The sequence below is a fragment of the Melopsittacus undulatus genome, chromosome 4 (genome assembly GCF_012275295.1).
Source record: "Melopsittacus undulatus isolate bMelUnd1 chromosome 4, bMelUnd1.mat.Z, whole genome shotgun sequence".
NCBI classification, from domain to species: domain Eukaryota; kingdom Metazoa; phylum Chordata; class Aves; order Psittaciformes; family Psittaculidae; genus Melopsittacus; species Melopsittacus undulatus.
In genome coordinates this window covers 102,508,660-102,527,900 of record NC_047530.1, presented here as the reverse complement: position 1 = coordinate 102,527,900, position 19,241 = coordinate 102,508,660, and the positions used below count along the sequence as shown (strand labels likewise).

General features: G+C 37.6%; 1 protein-coding gene across 3 annotated transcripts in view; it reads right to left on the bottom strand.

Annotated features, from left to right (window-relative positions):
• The window catches only part of VTI1A (vesicle transport through interaction with t-SNAREs 1A), a 270,070-nt gene that overhangs the window by 103,853 nt on the left and 146,976 nt on the right, over positions 1–19,241 (bottom strand). For all 3 annotated transcript variants that reach the window (XM_034062516.1, XM_034062514.1, XM_034062515.1), the window contains one exon: positions 1,899–1,969. In XM_034062516.1, the coding sequence (XP_033918407.1) occupies positions 1,899–1,969 (71 nt within the window). The remainder of the gene's footprint in view (positions 1–1,898; positions 1,970–19,241) is intronic.

Genomic DNA, 19,241 nt, shown 5'->3' with positions numbered 1-19,241 from the left:
TTCCTTCCTTCACAAAACTGCCATAGTGGAAGCATTTTGAAATAAACTTTCCTATTAGTAATGGCAAATCTATGTGATGGTTAAGAAAGCTTTTAAAATAATATTAAGAATACCAATGAGAAAGGAAGGAAGATGAAGAAGATGCTGATGGTGATATCTTGTTTGACATAGACATTTTAATTTGAGGTTTTCCTAAAAAACATTGCAACTTTTAGTCTGTTACAGTCCAGCTAATCTGTCTGACTTGTAGCAGACCTTTTATCCCTCATTTGTGGCTTTGGGGAAAAAAAAGAGTTTTACTTTATATATAGGAAAACTCACATATGTAAATTTAACTCAGCTACAGAGACAATAACTCATTTAAATTTTGATCACAAGAAAATCTTCCTAATTTTCACAACATTGAACTGCTAAGACCTGACTGTCATACTCAAGTTGACATTTGACTTTCAGAAGACAAGTTTATTACCTGACTAATATGACAATAATACCATATATTCAGTGTAAGGTTATTATGCGTTGCTAGAGAACCCTCTGTCCTGGTCTTTCCAGAACATGGAAATCTTGCCAAGTTACCCAAGATCATCCCTTACTGTTCATCTGAATATACAGACAGCTGGGAGAGGTTCACCCATGTAGCTCCCCTGGAGAACTTTTCTCAGTTCCCTAACTAAATATTTTAAGTGGCATATGGTAAAAAACTGCAATTTGAGATCTTCCATTTTTGACAAGAGGTCTTTCAGTGCACTGTGGTGGGAGACTTATTTTTAGTCTTGTCCTTGCAACTTACAGGTTTTTCCATCAATTTGCTCTTCAGGTGGGAAGTGCAGAAAAGGGAAAGTTATGCTACGAACCATGTGTACACAGAGTCATCAGAGCTACACTCTCTCCTCCCCAAGGATTTTTATTGTCAGCAGAAAGGGATACATGGCATTCATCTCCATTGAATAGGTTTTACTTGTCCAGCTAGGAAAAGAAAAGCATCTCAAACTCAGCAGTCGCTAGGGATGTGGGGAGTGGAGGTGAAGTAAGACACAAAGTTGTCTGAACAACACTTGGTAAGTGCTCACAATCCTTAGTTACATTGAATTATTTAGTTATAATTGATGTTTTAAAGTAGTTAATAATTAGGATTTCAGGAAGCAACTGGTACAGCTGACAGAAAACGCTTCATTAAAGCCATTGTATGAGGCTTTACCAACCAAAGCTAACCAGGTAAAGAAACTCACTGGGACAGACAACAGAGTTTTAAGTGGCCTTGGTCAGCTAGAGGCCTTTGCTTTGGCAAAAATTGGACTTTCAGGAAAGTATCTGATCAATGTGTCATAGAGACAAAGTCACAAGTGGTCATGCCTCGTTCTGTGAATGGAAAACAGAACCAGAGAGGTAAATTTCTTAGACTGAACTTCAGAGAAGTTGTGTGCATTGGATGGGATGGGCTTCTGAGTATCTTCATTAACTCTACAGAGAAGAGCTGATCCCTATGGAGGCAAGATAAGCCAAAAATGACATCGATATATTACCTTGACTGCAGCAACCGAGCAGCAAGTAAATCTGTTCTTTCACTCAGAGCTGCCCCAGGAGGCAACTATCAGCATTTGAGCTGTAAAAAGTAAGGTTGATCAGCTATTAGCAACTCAGCTATAATACTGAGCCTTGTTTCATAGAAAGTCCAAGAAGTCACTGCAATGGGTGCTGTAAGAAACCTTTCAAAGGACAAAAAAATGACCTAACTACAACGTTAGTGACAGAAAGCTTCCTTCCAACAGCCAATTTAGTGACTTAGCAGCTGATTTATATAAAGCTTAATCAATATGCTGGATTACTTTTGCGTGCAGAGAGAACTTGCCCAAAGCAAATAAAATCCGAGACCAGCAATAACGTGTTATCAAACTTACCCTTTCCCGAGCACGCTGGATCTTCTCTCTGTCATGGCTGAGATTTTCCAGCATCTCCTGTCCAATCTGCTCTGCATTAAGAAATCAAAATGTAAATCATGAAAAACATAGCTTGTGGCTGTAAGGCCTCAATATACTGCGTTAGATTGTAACAACAGCATATAATACATGTGGTAGCCTAATCACTGCTCCTAACTGCAAAGAGGAAGACATCATTGTACCAAATTTGAAGTTTTTCAAGCAACGTAAAACTGAAGAAGTAATAATCAAATGAGGAGTTGTCCCCCTGCAATCTCTTGAGGTTGTGTAGGCCCTGGGAACAGATGCTGATCTTTGGTCTGTGAAACAAAGTAAGCAGACTTTCAGGCTTGCTCTCAGTGCTGGGTGTTCATACATCCCACACGCTCCTTAAGCCCACTCCTTTCTAAGTCTTAGAAAGGAAGTCAGGAAGCCTTTGCTAAAGCATCAGCTCTCCTTATACTTCTAAAGACACTGAGAAGCACAGTAGAGAAAACCACTCTGTGCCTCTCAGCATTTACCAGTGATGCTTAAATAAAAGCTATTTCAGGCCAAGCGCAGTTACTGGTGTCTGTTTTGCTCCATCATGGACTATCCTGGCAAGCTTAGAGATACACTGTAATGGATCTCCTGGTGTTTTTAACTGCAGACATATACATTAACCGATTGTCATCACCAGTTGTTTACACTGGGGTTGTTTGCTTCCACAGCTTATGCTGAACCAAAGGTTGCAAAATTATACTGGAGAGGCCTCAAGTTATGGTACAAAGACAACACAAGATGCCAAAACTTTACTCTTCAAACAGCTTCAGTCAAATGCTCCTCTAACACTGAAATATTAGCAGCAAGTATAGAGATTTTAATCTTCAAAGCTCTATAGAAACATTAAGACACCCACCCTGTATTTCCCTGAAGGAGGAAAATAAGTTAAATCATTCCTATTTTACAGATGGGGAAACAGACACAAGGAGCTGAAGCAGCTGTAGCTTGCCTCAGGACACACAGCACGTGTGAGACAACCAGCATTTCTGTGCACATTCATTTAGGCTACTTAGCTAGCTTGCCAGAGATACCCAGCAAAACTGAGGAAAACTACAAGAACAGGATTTTTCTTTTTTTCATCAACAACAAAACTCATGCCTTGCTTTCGTTGTGGTGAATAAGTCGAGTCTTAAAATGTCATTATTTGAGGAGCATCAAGAAAATGAATCATTAAAAATTCACCCGTATGTTAGCAGAGCGAACGTGATGATTCTTATTTGTTTGATAAGGTCCATTTGTTTGGAAAAAAATCAAGGCAGAATAACCTCAAAGTTCAAAAATTTGAGACAAGCAATTTTTTTTTCCCTAAATGCATTTAACACGAGGTACACACTCTGCCAGATAAAGTCTAAGGAAATTCATTACATATATATTTCTCTATCTGTTGCCAAGTGCAGTACAAGTAAGATAAATATTTCCTCAGATATCTGACCACAAATTGACATCCTCATTATGCTATCTTGTCCCTCTTGGCTTGCTGCTCTTTACTTTTAGCTGTATATACAATGCCTCCCAAAGGTGAAATGTGGTAAGATATGTGGTTGTTGAGTTTAAAAAGCTGTAAGGTGCAGTACAGCTATACAAATGGTAGCCTATGAAAGCAATTCAAGAGAGCTTTGCCTATGTTTGCATGTCAAAGGACTTACTGGATGAAACTATACTGAGCTTATTCTTCATCAAAGCACTCAAAATACTGTAATATAAAGATACATGTGTTCAATGTAATCTGGGTGAGAAAAACCAAAGCAAAATCCCTTAAACATAGAGGGAAAAGAATCAACAAGTAACCAAGTAGCATAAGGTGAAATTATAATGAGTATTTATTGCTAAAAATTATCCATATGTTTGCACAGACACAAAGGAGTGTGAAGAGCAGATCTCCCTTCAAAGGAATAGCTACAAAATAAATGGCTTAAATGGCTTGGAATTTCATAAACAAAGCTCAAAAATATCTTTATAGGAAACAGTTCTATTTTTATTACACCAATTTTAAGCAAGTTACTGTGGGGTTTTTTTTTCATCTTCTTCCTGTCACTGGCAAGTTCACACTCTTAGCTTTTTATAATGATTGAATTTATTTTCCAACCATCAATGTGACAGCAGCATCAACTGTAAGTGAGGGTAAAACACCGTCACTTTGACGAATAGTGTATTTTCCTCTCATTGTCGATGACTGAAGACATCAATAAATAAGGAAGGAGAGCATGTCAGCCAGAATATCACAGAATGAATTGTTGATATGACACTTAGGGATTAAACCTTCAGCCATGAAGTTCAACCTAGCAGAGGGGTCTGAGAACTGAGATAGTTGCGTTTCTTCCCAGCAGCCTCTATAGATAAATAATTGGATGGATCATCAATTTTACAGGAGCAGCTTTACTCTACATGCACTTTAGTTGATGATCTTTGGCCTTTTTTGGGCTAAAATAACAACAAAAGTTGAACAAAGAGATATAACAGAGGTAACATAATCTCACAGTAAGTTTGCAAACACAAATTGACACATTTATCCACAAATCCTCTTCATATACTTATTCTACTCTGAGAATTCACTGATGACAGTGAAACTTGATATTTAGCTGGAAGGTCAAGGCAGTCAAACAAAAAATATTAATAAATAAAGACTATACAGACTTATAAAGGATATGAAGACATATCCCCTCACTTGGGTTGCAAGTGAAGGTGCCCAGGACTGGAGAAAAGGTAACATTAGCCCATAGTAGAACTAATTACAAGCTTGATATCATTGATGATCTGCTTGCTGCAATTTTTCAAGTTTCTCCACGACTCTGATATCTTCCTGCCAGTTAAAGTCTTCATCTATGTGGCAGCTTCATGCTTTTAGAGCAACAGAACCATATTGATCTTTCCAGACTACTTATAACGCAAATCATTGACAATTCTACCACAATTATGTGAAAAGGTCAGGTTTCTAAGGTACACTGCAGTGTAGATGCATGAATTATGACCAATGAACAAACTGAAGGTTGTTGCATGTTGCCAATAAAGGTGTTATTTCCAGAGAATCTTAACAATGTCAATTATTTGGGGATTATCCCAACCTTTTAGTTGGTATGTATGGATAATGTTTAGTACTGTGCAGTTCCAGATCCTACAAAAGACTGCGTGATGCTGCCTCTTCTAACTGAACCTCCCAAAGAGATGCACAAAATTATGCTCTAAAAATTATAGCTAAACTGTGAGAAGCAGAAGGGTGAATGCATTTACATCATTATTATCTGTGTACTGACAGAGGGCAGGAATATTTGATATAGCAATTATCTCAGTCCTAAAAAATGCTGTGATGAACAGGAAAAGAAATTCTGAAAAAAATACAGAACTTAACAAGAATCAGCCTTAAAGGCTGAATGCTACAATTCACAGCTCTGAATTTATTCCTCCTTAAAGGTGTTTGAACAGTTCTGGGAAATCAGCTTCTTCAGTGCTAAACACCTTTATAATGTCATGTCATGGGTCCAACACAAATGGTGCCTGGTTCTATAAGACCATTATGCAAAGAAAACCCATCAACATATCTTATCCTAAAACACTGAAACTGATTAGAAGAACAAAGGCACTTTCCCCAACCGAAGAAAAAACAAAACCCCAGAAAAACAGCAAATGCAAACCCAACTTCCCCCTTCATGTGGGCAAAAATCAACCTGTGCTTTTCAACTTTTATATCTAGATAAACCCAAAAGACAATGATCAGTTCTGGCAATGCTTTACACTCCTGAATATGCCCTTACGTTGGAATTTGCCTGTAGCCTATATGCAGTATTTATTTAAACATACAAATCACAATTATTTAATATATGTTCCACAAAGCTTGATTTCTAATACGTACACACATGAACGGATCAAGGATGCAATGTAAGTTGTGCTTGACTGGTTTTTCTTTTACTTTTTTTTGCCTGCAGCCATTTAAGTATTTATTTACTTTATCAGCTAAGATTCCAAAAGAGCTTTTTCTAATCATTCAAGTCAATAATACTCTTTTCCTTAAGAATGACTAATATATTTACTCAAGAGATAGGAATGATATGGAATAAGCCTCTCCAGGCTTTTGGAAAAACAAATACACATTTTTATGAATTTTGAAGACAGAGTCCCCATTTTTCTTTTCATATGAAAAAATAAAATAATCCAACATGGTTTTTACAGCACCTTTCCTCTCACAGTGTACCCTGTGTATGTAGATATATCTATGCACAGAAACATAGAATCATAGAAAGATAGAATCATAGAATAGCTAGGATTGGAAAGGACGCTACACATATAGATACATATAAATATGTTTCATAAGAGGTAGCAGATCTCTTAATATGGTTTCAAATGTGAAAAAAGCTTAAATCCAACCAAATCATGGAGAGGTTGCTAGAAGTATGACCAAATCTCATCATATGTACAATGCATGCATATGAACTACGTAATAGGAGTTGGGAAAGATAAACTAATTTACACTGGGAAAAGCAGAAGATCATGTTAAAAATCAAGACAACTGTTCTACAAAATCATGAAATAAACTCAAAACCCCCCTGTGCTGTGAGAGAAGGACTTGGAGCAGGAATGGAGCACACTTCCACCTGAGATCCTCAGCCATACCCAGTGAATGACGCCATTTGAGAAGGGCAATTCTTGCCATCTTTGCACGGTGACATCGCATGCTCTGAAGATGCAGCAAAAGCTTATGGAAGATTTCTGGTGAACTACACTGACACAGGCAGAAACTTGGTAAACATACTTGAGGCTGGGACACTTTCTTCCAAAACCCACTGTTGGACAGGTTAAAAGTTTATGTTTTAGGAGATTAAGATAAATCACCACCAGCAGTTTCTGGGAAAAAAATGCTAGAAAGCATTAAATGCTAGCTGTTCAGAGGTGATAGCAAGCAGATTTGCAAACTTGGAAAGTATATGTTGCTGGAGCTGTAAGAATTCAGGGCTGAGGCAAATGCTTTATGCTTCTGAGAGCAGAAAGTTAATAAAGAAAGTGATGACATATCTTGGAGGGACACAGGTAAAAGTCCTATAAATTTACAAGTTCACAGTTGATCCATATTTACATTGAACAGCCAATATAATTAGAGACAGAGGATTTAGATCATTAAAGTTATTAAACGACAAGTACAGGTTAATACAGATAAATGAAGGATAATATGATGGCTATAAGCCAATGGAGAGACAATTTGTAGAGCATTAACAGAACAGTGAAACATGAGAGTTAGAGCTCAAATGCCTCAAGAATCTGCCACAGAGCAGTTAATCTGAACGCTGTTAAGTGGTCACTTAACACAGTAAAATAAAAATTAGCTATATGTTATAGGTAACAGTTGCCCTTTTCAGCAGAAGCAAATGTAGCAGTGGAAAGAGTACTGACAAATCTTGTACCAGTAGAAAGATTATGGACAGTCAACAGCATACACTGAGAACATGCAACACTTCCAGATCTGTCAGAAGTTCAGTTGCAAGAGGATAAAAACAGTTGCCCAGTCTTATTGTGACATCAAAAAAAACTCCCAAAATCCAAGATGTCCACCAAACTTAAAATATAAACATGTTTCAAATTATACATGTCCCTACAAGCTATAATGGATGTTCACGGCATTATTTAAATTGGCCAACAGCAAAAGGTGTTGCTTGATCCCAAAGTCAGGGAAACCAGAAAGAAAAAATATCCAGAACACTTAATCAGAATCCAGGCTTTGTGCTTCGCTCAAAATAAGAAAGAAAAGATTTGAGAAAGATGCCGTGTGCCTTTAAGAACAAACTGAGCATTTCTTAACTAACATCTCCCATGGTCCAGGCCTACTCTGTCCTTCCCCAGGAAAAAAAAAAGGCAGATGAATGAGAAGAAAATATGAAAAAGAAAGGAGAAAGATGATATATGACAGACCTAGTAACTTCACCTCCAGTAGCCTTTTCTTTTTCTAAGATTTCATACCTTTTCTGAAATCCTAACTTACATCAATCTGCTGGCATAAAACTACTCATTTCTCACTAACTGATGTATTTTTTTCTGTCTACTCCCATCACCCAGCTAGCTGAGCTCCCTTACTAACATCCTCACAGCAATATTCACAGGAGGTGGCAGACTTTGATATCCCTGAGTGCTTGTCTACAATTGAAGTTCAGCCATTGTTCTAGCCACACACCAGCTCAGTGATGCTCATCTGCTCCAGATTCCTCCCTTCGCATCTTCTTCCCTTCCCTTCAAATGAGTTCTAAGGCAAAAATCCTTACTTAGTGCATTAATAAGTAAACAACTTGCTACCCCTATTTCAATCACTTATGCAAGTGAAGTTGGGAACTAGCCCTCAGTATCTTTTTTCCCTACTATTTAAGTACTGTCAGGATGGAAGAAGTCCATCCTCACTCTGAGCTTGATGCAGGTAATGGATGCTGCTTCATTACCGTACTGACAATCCTGAACTTCACTGAAAGCAATTTAGCAGGGGAGAGTACTAAAAAACCTAATAGCATCTAAATTAAGCTGCAGAAACATATCCTCTAAAACTTGAGCCACAAGCCACCACTTAATTAAACCTATGACTCCAAACAGCACTGAGATGACACAACAGTGATCTTTGGTTCATGTAACTAAGGCTGGATTCATAATCATAATTTAATAAAAAACATTCCACCATCTACCCAGTTTGCTACGAACTGAAAGCAGTGTAAATAATTACTTTGGACCCTGCAGTTCTAGTTATTTCAAAGACTTAAAATGTGTAGGCAGAGAGTTGGCAACATAGACTCCTGCATTCAGCAGCTCAAGGCTCATAAAGTTGGCCCTACCTCTATAGCTGATTTACAGAAATAAATGTACTTCAAGACACAGAATTGAGCACCAGAGAGATGCGACAGACTATCAGCCAACCAGCAAACAATGCAAAGTTTCATTAGGTTTTCAAAAGACAAGAAAACATTTTGGAATGTTGAAATATGTTGTAAAATCGAAGTGTGCAGCCAGATATTTTTTCAAACTTATTTAACTACACAAAACCCCAGCATGTGACATTTAAACAGTACAAAGATGAAGAACAAAGTCTGCTATTTATATCTGTAAGCACTGCAACAATTTAGTACTTTTTTAAAGTTGATTCTTTGTTACCCATTTATGTAGCTAAAACTTATCAATAAGAACAAGGTTCTTTAAAATATCTCAGTTTCTGGACATCAGAAAACCTATGAGAAGACTATAGTCTTTAACTCTTTTAATTTAATAAAATTGCTCTTGGAAGCAAAAAGCAATGTCAACAAATGAGGAACATAAAATTACTTTTGGGTTTGCTCAGGTTTCCCCCAACATCCTGATGTACCAGATTTATCCTAAATTTGTAGACCAATTAGAAAGCCAAGACAGCTGACAACACAAGCAAAAAGTCTATGCTTGTGTGATCTTTAATACTTCCATGAAGCTAAAGAGTGTTTTAGCCTTTCTTGCACTGTTCAGCTATTTATTCTAAATGTGAACAGAACTATCTCCTGCTGTACTCACATTCATATTTAAACAATGAAAAATAGAAATAAAATAGTGCCCAGACATTAGAAGAGTAAAAGAAACCTAGAGGATGATTAATAAATGCTTGAAACCATTGACCAAGAAGTGTAGCAGTTTATGCAAAAATAAAGCATTCTGAAAACTCTCTGTGTATATATATATATATATATATATATATATACAGTTTTCATATTTATATAAATATAAACTTTCTTAAACATCGGAAAGCCCACAAAGCAGGTGAACAGCTCAGCAACCTCGAAGCTGGCTTCAGTACAACTCACTCTTTGAATACGAATTAGCAATGGGTAATCGCAGCATATTTATGAGGCCTTTTGCCTGGTCCTTTTCTCCAGTGAATGCTGTATTATTCATTGCGTGTGCCCTGACCCCAGTGCGCTCCTGTTCTGACAAATCATACTTGATTAAGACAAATCTTTATTAGTTAGCTAGTCAACTTCCCCATTTATCATTTGCAAATCCCATTCTCCTTTTCAGGTACAGTAAAAGTAACTGAAACCATTTTTTCTCCATATAAAATGAAATGCTTGTTATAGACAGGAAGTGCAAACAGAAGCCTAGAAGTCAGTAATAGATGATAAAACAAATGCTTAACAGGTATAAATTACAAATGTGGCAAAACTCTAACACAATAGCATTCTTCAGGTAGGCTGAGGAAACATTAATTAGCTCATCCTTTCAACATTTCCCATCTTTCCACCAACTAAATCTCTCAAACTCTAAATGCCATATAAAAGAACTGCATTGTAAAGTTGGAGACTGAAAGTACCAAGGTTTAAAAAATAATAATAAAGAGAATGCTGAGGAAAGTTACTGTTCAAGGTTTCTTCCCAAACCACAAAAATCTTTTAAGACTTGATCTATAAAGGAGGCAAAATGAATTCAAAATTATTCATGAAGCTTCAGTTTCCCTTGAAAATGCAGTATCTCTCCAAAGAGGTGGCAATTTGGAGAGGAAAAAGCCCTTTCAAGACAGCGCTAGTTTATTCAGTAGGTAATTTACAACTAGAAAACTGTGATGTGAAATGCACACCAATTTTGTCATGGTAGGGATTTTGCTTGCGGAGAAGCATGTTTCTTCTATCAGGACTCTGGAGATCTGATGCAGCTACTTGGAGATGGATGGACAAGGAGCAGAGGGAAAGGACAGTCCATAGATTTATGGCTGGCTGTGGTTCTACATTCCAGCTCTGCCCCAGAATGCTATTCTGGCCTCTGGAGGGATCTCTATGAAATGCTCACTTTGCTGGCTTTTTTCTTTGGTGATGAAGTTTAGTAGTTTGCGTGTTTTATTACATTTCGAATCTTGGTTTTATACATAATGATATTTACACACACCAACTAGAATCTGCGCTCATTTGAAATATACAGTAATTGAAAAGCTTGCACCTAAAGGACATAATATCAACATAAACATCTCTGTGCTGCTCACACAGCACACTTGTTATGTACTCCTGTCTTCTGCCACTTCCACCTTCCCACCTCAAGCCATTTTTCCTTTGTGTATAGTTTTATTTTTACCCTGCAGGACCAACACAGCTATGGATTGTACTCCTTTTTCACACACATGAGCTAAGTGCTAGTGATTTCCATCTGCAATGTTGCTTTCGATTATACACACAGTAAAGCTGAGAAAACCACCACCTCAACAAACCCACTGCAAGGGAACAGAGGGAACAATACTCAGTACCTGATGGTCTGCAGAATCACTGTTATCAGGAGGTATGCAAGAAGGAAAGAATCCAGACTGATTTTAAAATACAAGCAGAATTTGCAGGGCTATATATATATTAAAAAAAAAAAAATTAAAAAAGTGTCTGCTCTTGTACTTGTCAAACAAAGGTATTTCTTCTTCAAATTGCTGAGATGGAAATAAAGACTTTCCCATAATAGATTTTTTACAGCACTCCTCAGAGCAGAATCATATTTAAAAGATCAAGTTCAGCTTTTCAGATGGTGTTTAAGAGGTAGACTTAAGTGGGGCCTTTACAGCATGTATACACAATTTGTTTCTAAGGGTTCCAGGCAAGAAAATACAGTTGCAAAACTTGATTCTTCTGTGTCTACAATGACAAGTGTGATTTCTTCTGATGGAGGAACTCAGCAACACTTATCGATGCTTTTGGCATCTCTGTATTAGGGTATGGCTATATGGTTCAACTGGGACAAAGCTGGAGATCTCTAAAACCAAGCTGCTCCAGAACAAAGCAGCTCACTGACAGGGCAGCAGTCTTGCTTGGATTCTTCCAAAGCAGTTGCCTGCAGTGCCTCATCAGCTACTAGACACGGTCTTCGAGTCCCCAGTGATCTGGGTCAGGGTTACCCAAGAGACTGCTTCTCCCTGTTGGGTGTCACTTGATCTGCATTCAGCAGATAGATGCACTGGAGGTGCCATGAAGAAGCGCTGGCAGCCAAACGGTCTCTGTGAGGATGTCCTGGGTTTGGTTGACATCTCCCCTCTCTCCCGGTCTGCCAGCCCTCAGACATGTTAGCATGCAGGACATGCTGCCAAAGACATCAGGTGGTTTGCTGTGGGATGTAATTAACAATTGTGTAGGACTTGCTGGCAGGCCGCTGTTAACATTTATTTGTGTGAATGTCCTGTACGCTGCAGACAGCACAAATCAAGTACGCTTTTCTTTGCTGTAGCTTATTTCTATGTTTCTACAGCACCGACATGAACAGATCAGTATGCCCCTAGCCTGACACAGTAAAGAGACAAGCATCTGATTTTTCTGTCATGCTCAAAGACCAAGAACACGGGAAAGCAAGGTCAGATCTGGGAAAGGACCCTGGACTGCTGGGCTCTGTATTTGAAATGAAAGGCATGCCACCTATGGGCAGGTACCATCCAGCCACCCATCCTCATTGACATTACATACCTGTGATGCTATTTTCACATTCTATTGCTGTTTGGATACCAATAAAAAGGATAAATAAGCTGATATTTCTGAAATTCCTTTAAAGTGTTACAAGATAGGGATTTGAGCGAACATAACATTATTATGGGTTCAGCTGCTGCTGTACACCTGGTAAATATTTGTGCCTGTTTCCCTGTTTCTAAAATGGGTGTGAAGGAATCCACACTGGCAGAACACAATAGGTATCATTAAAAGGACTGTATTCTTATGGAAGGCATTTAAATACTGCACTTAGCTTCTTATATGTTAATTTTCATTATAACTTCTGGTTTGAATACAATTTTAATTGAAAAAACAATACTAGAAGTGATTTTTATAATGAAATTCAAAGTGGCACCCTCTCCTCAACTACAGGACATGATGTATTCAGCCTCATACAGAATTTGCAGATTATTTGGGCACCAAAATATAATTATCCCATGATGTACTGAATTGGTAAATTATTGCAGTATGACATTTTAATGCAAACACCCAGTTTACAAACATAACTTTGCTGGAAATTCTCAAGAAGTGTTAAACCGATGTCAGTGTCTCAGTAATTTCGCAGTTTAAAAACAGTTAGAAATGTAATGACTACACTGCACTTGATTAAAGCATTTACAGCTCTAATCAAAAACTGACAGCAAGATCAAAGATGTTAACTTAAATCTCTCTTCTAATTATGTTTAAAATGCCACACCTCAGGCCTGTCTCTCCTCTTCTTTTTCAAACCAAATTCTGCTTAAGAAAGATCTAACACTTCTTAACAGTTCATTATCCAATAAAACTATTCAAAGCTTAAAAGCAATCTACACAATTAGTCAGGACCTCAGGGAGTCCACCGGTAGTCTTTATTACAGGGCTTCATATTAAAACACCTTAATTATATTTGTCAAATGGATTTCATTAAAACCCATCGTCACTTTAATTTTCATATTTTGACAGTGCTGGCATAGCATTATTACCACCTGCCAAGCTATGAACTACAACAAAATTATCAAATTCCTTCAAATACTGAGCAGTTCCTTTTTGTACCTGACCAATGATTTCCCTCTTTTTGGTGAATGCGCCATAATTAAGAGGAATAATTAAAATTCCATATTCAAGCAGCACACATGCAAGCTAAACGTACAGTGTATCCATTGCAGGTGCGTAAATAAGAACCTATACGGGTACCTGGTTGCCAGGAGCACATAACACAAAGGTAGGACCCACATACTGAAGTGCTTCTGAATAATAAAGCCAAGACATCAAACAGAATGCACTATTATTTAATCAAATGACAACCATGATGACTTGAAAGCAGAGGACATTTTAACTTCCACTCATTATACTGTCATTTCGACACAACAGATCTGGGGATGATGACCATACACTGTAACCACAGTTATATTTTAGATATAATCCATGGAGGTTCCATTTGACTTTAGACAATCACAATGAAATATAATTAAAACAAAACTGTTCATCCTCCCTACCAACAGTCAGTACCTTGACAAAGGCTTCTTATATTTATGATACATTTCCAATGCAGGACATATCAACTCTTGTTTGTTTTTGCCTTAATACTCAATGTCACAGCAATTAACGGCTTTAGATAATTACCAATAATATAAAAACTAGGTACCAGCATCTGTCATGCAACACAGTTTGGGCTGTTAACGTCATGTTGGATATAGAAATAAATTATTTCCTCTTTTTTGTTATCTGAAATACTGTACAGAAAACTGTGAGAAAACAGTTATTTACGATTATTGTGTGCATATTTACTGAGCTAAATTCAAGCCTGATTAACTCCATGTTCTTCAGCGAGCATGTGTATGAGATGACTTTGGCCTACAACATATAAAACAATGGCATGCAGACTACAATGGGGAAAAGGACAGAGTATTTTCCTTTCTTTCCTATAATCATAGCAAGAAATAAGAAATGAAGAGGTTTCTGCCATATGTCTAACACACTTCACTGCTTTCTACAAAGGTCTCAAGAGTAATGATCTCCGCGTGTTATGAATATTTTAAGACTTATTAAATGTTCGTGGATTATTGTGGGCAAAACTATGGGATTTTGAAGAACTAGTTTAAATGGCAATTAAATATAATTCCTACTTAAGAAAAAAGAATGATTTAATAATTTTTCAATGTATTATCAAGGAGGAAAACCTCAACCTCTTTCACACCAAATCGTAAGTTTTGGCAAAGAAATTGCTAAAGACATGCTGGGTTTCACTTCATTTGCATTTTATTTCTTTTTATTGCTTTAATTGCTTTTTATTACAAAGAAATAAAACAGAGTGCTTCCAAGCAAGGGACTATGAGCTGATCATAGATTTCTTGTCTGGTTTTTTTTTGGTGAGTCACCTTATTTCTTTTATACTATTTATCTGTAAAACAGGGGTAAATACTGCTTCCACTAGGATTCAACTAAAACAAGCAAGTGCCCACACACTGCTTAGATATCGTGTTAGCAGGACATCTTAGAGCAAATAATTAATTGTTTTGGTGCCTCTCATTCAACTTCAAACTATCATAATTACCAGTAATATCAAAACTAGGTACCAGCATGTCAACTAGAATGTCAACCTTGGGTGTCTGTGCGCATTCCTCTTAGAAACCCACTATCCCAGAGAGAATGCAGGAGATAATAGTGTTTTAAAAACAATCCCAGTCCAAACCACAGAGTTGGCTTGTTTCCACTGAGATGGCTAAAGCCAGCCCCTCTGCTTAACATGAGGATAGATGGAGGGACATGGAAGCTTTCCAGTTGAGAAGCTCGTAGATGATGAGAGCTCACATGTGCCTTTGACACAACTGATCATGCCTTTCCTCTTGAAATCTCCTCCTCCCTTTGCACTCAGGATCCTGACCTCTCTGTGAGGGCTGTGTAATGCTCTGGTTTTGGTTCCCTTCCTCCCTACAAATCTGCAGTTGATTTATGCCTGGAGAATGTCATGCACAAATTCAGCTACTATGTAATAAGTGACAGATTTCCCTCTCTCCTCCACTGCCATTTCCTCTCCCATCTCTCTCATTGCTTAGCCTTCAACGCAAATTCAACAGAACACAGCAGTTCCCTGTCCCCCCAACATGTCTCTACTCCATCTATTCTCTCAACATGCAACATGATCATCTTTACCACCCAGCCTCAACATCTTTTTTCACTCAGTTCTGTTTTTTCAGTCCTCATTTTTGGGCAAACTGTCTGATTCTTTCTGCATGATGTCGATAGGAAACAGACTGGTCCCATCCATCCACCTTCCTAAAAATTCTCTTCTGGGCTCTCACTCATTTCTTATATTATTACATCCTCTTCATTATATTCTATTACAGCCTTGACAAAAATCTACGTACCACCTATAGTAATGTAACTGTTACAAACAAAATTTTTTAGCATCATAGTGGTCTTCTTTATCTTTCTAGTCATGTCATTGCCTCTCACCAGTTCAGCACATTAAACAATAGCTACATTTCTTCCATTGTCAATCCCTTCATGGTCTCACTTCTGCCATTTGCTTGAGCCTATTTATTCTTTTCTCAGCTCAGATATCATTCACTCATTAAATTTTTACTCAAGCATTTCCACAATTTCTCCCATGTTGCCATGACTAAGAGGAGCGAGCATAAACAGCTCATCGCCTCATCATGTTCCTGCCATCTCTGATCTGGCTTTTCTTGTCCATTGATGTACCACGCAATCATAATTTCTTCTGAAGTACATGGAAATCTCAGCCACAGTCACGAACCTTTGTCTCAGAAGAATTCCTAAATGTCTAGTCCCAGAATGGGTAAGTAATCTAGCAAGTTTATGAGGGTATCACCCATTATGAAGAAGGAAAGAACTGAAAGAAACAAGTTATTACCACTTGTCTTCACTGTTGCAGTGCAGTTGCGACATAGAGATTTGCAATGTACACTGCATTACTGTCAAATTATACCTTTCTAAAACAAACACTATCCCACACAAGCTATCAGAAAATAGAATAAAAGTCCTGTTGTCATGAGTTAATAATTTATTAAATTGACACTATTGCTAATAATTACAGAAAAAGATCATGTTTTTCACTCTTGACAAACAGGAAGCCATCCACGTTTCCTATTTCAGCTAGGATACACACAAAAAAATTCAAAGTGATACTCGTCCCTGGCTGGCACGTATTCTTTACCATTTGAAGTTTATTTGATACAAATGAGGGTCTACAGAATCCTGCTGACATGAAGTCACAAAGAGCATATACATTTATGAATACTGCATTTACTGCACTTTGTATGTGGCGTTTGTTAGGTCTTGGTGCTGAAATCACAGCCCTGAATCTCTCTTGAAGATGTCAAGGATGCGTTGTGAGCTTTCGCTTTCTCTCTCCCCACCCCCAAACCAAAACACTACCACAGCCTTTATGGCTTTAATTATTAAGATTATATTTTCTGGTTTATATTAAATCCCATAATGGAAGCAGCCAGCTTTTTTTTTCCTCCTTCTTTCTTTCTTTCTTTTTTTTCCTTGCTAACAGCATACACTCTTGATGTAGGAAGGAAATGTGAAGACAGGACAATCCAGCTGGCTTAGACATTTAAGAAACCTATTGCCAACAGTGAGCTGTCAAAGCCAGCAATCAAATGTAACCCTGGCAAAAAAGAATGGAGATTGCTGTGAGGAGATTTACTTAGATGAAACTCTCAAATAGTGCTTTTATGTCTTGATTCTCCTCCCCTGCACCAGTTTTATACCTGCTTGCTGTCCCTTCTTCCTTGAAGTTACACTTGGTTTACAGTCATGTGGTAGGAATCCTTTCTCTATTCCAGAATTAACTGATTAATTTCTACAACCTCAATGAAGACAAATAATGTTAGACAAATAATTACTGTTTTCCTTCCACATCTTAAAATCTATGAAAATGTGGAGTAGCTACTACTACAGAGACCTCCACAGTATTTCCAGGACTAAAAAGTCTTATTACATTTTGTTTTTCAGCTCAGAAGCTGAAAAGAAGGATGTAACTAACTTAAAGTCACCTAGAGTCGGAAAGAGGGATAATTCACTGCATCCCTTGTGCTTTATATGCAGTTTTTCACTGTAAAGCTATTAATAAGCACCAGAAAAATTGGTAATTAGCACTATTAAGATTAAATGACATGAGAAGTTATATTGCTACAGCAATGGAAAGCAAAGCAAGACAAAAGTTAAAGGACTGGGATACATGAATGAACAAAACACAATTTAGGGAGAGAAATCTGGGCTATTGAAGAACAGGGTCTGAAACAAGCAGCAGGACAAAAGCAAAGACTAAGACTCATATGTAATGGAGCAATTATTACACCATCGAGATCTTTACATTCTACAAGAAAAGGTTTTCTGGATTAAAGAGGAATGACTACAGAACAATATTTGCGTTTTGGCCACATCTGTTCTGCAGGCTTCTAAGAGTCTCTCTCCACTATCACAGAATCACAGGATGATTTGTGTGGGAAGGGACCTTAAAGCTCCTCTGATTCCACCCCCCACCATGGGACACCTTCCACTAGAACAGGTTGCTCCAAGCCCCATCCAACCTGGCCTTGAAAACTACCAGGGATGCAGCAACCACAGCTTCTCTGGGTAACCTGTGTCAGTGTCTCATCACCCTCACAGGGACGAACTTCTTTCTAGTATCTACTCTAAAACTATCTCCTTTCAGTTTAAAACCATTCCTATTGTTACCTGCCCTTGTAAAAAGTCCCTCTCTGGTTTTGCACTGTAAAGTGAAAGTAATGTTACTTCATTATTTTCTAGCAATGGAATGAAGATTTATTGATTAATACCCAAATTAAAGCTTTTAAGAACTCACTGATTCATGTAGAGTGCACATTTTAATGCAATGAACAAGGAAAAATAGGATTCTAAGAATGTAATTTGTGTGGCGTGTATGTTTTCTGTGAACAGAAAATCAATTTTAAGACTGTGACATGGGGAGCCACAGAAATCACAGTAGATCTCCATACTGGAAAAACTTACAGATAGTCAGCCGAAGTAGTTCAGTTTCATAATCAGGGATCTGAAAAGTCAGTACCACCTTAAACTTTAACCAGAAGAGAAAATTTATAGAATACTGGCTACTTTCCCTCTTTTAAATTGAATCAGCCATTACATTTAACAACCTTCCCACCCCATAGAAATAAATAAAGAATGCTGTATCAATTCTAATTTAAAACCTCTTATTTTCATTAAAAACATAGTTGATTTGGTCAGAAGTTCCATCTATTATGTACTGTAATGATTTAATAGTGCCAATTAGATCTATAGTATTCCTAGAAATGGAGGGGCTGCAGCTGGAGCTCTGCAGACCAGTCAAACAATTTTCAAAGGCTATTCAGAGGACTGCACCACTCTATTGTAGGTAGAAGATTAAATTGTAAAGGAAAAAAGAAGCAGAATTTCAAAACAAGTGTATCAATATGGCAAATAACTCTTCTTCCTGGGCTTTGCTTTTGTAGAAAACAGAACTATTTTGCTCTCCTATTGTATAAGTAGCTGGAAATGCTCGGCATATTTTAATAATGACATCAAATAACTTGCTAATTCAAGATACTTCAGCCAGCCATGTCTCCTAGTGAGAGACAATGCATGAACCCTTTAAAGTATCTACAATACAGGATATGTTTCTTGATAATGTCATTAAGCCATGATGACATGCAGCAAGCAATTGCTGGCAAAGGTCAATAACCTGATCCATTTATACAACGAATGCCTGTTAAAACAGTGTTTAAAGAACAATCGAATGATTGATGTCCATAAGCTCTACATTGGCCATGATGTGTAGCATGAACACAGAACATGTTCTGCAAGCACTACACGTACCTCTAATGCTATGGGGTGGGAGGGGGGA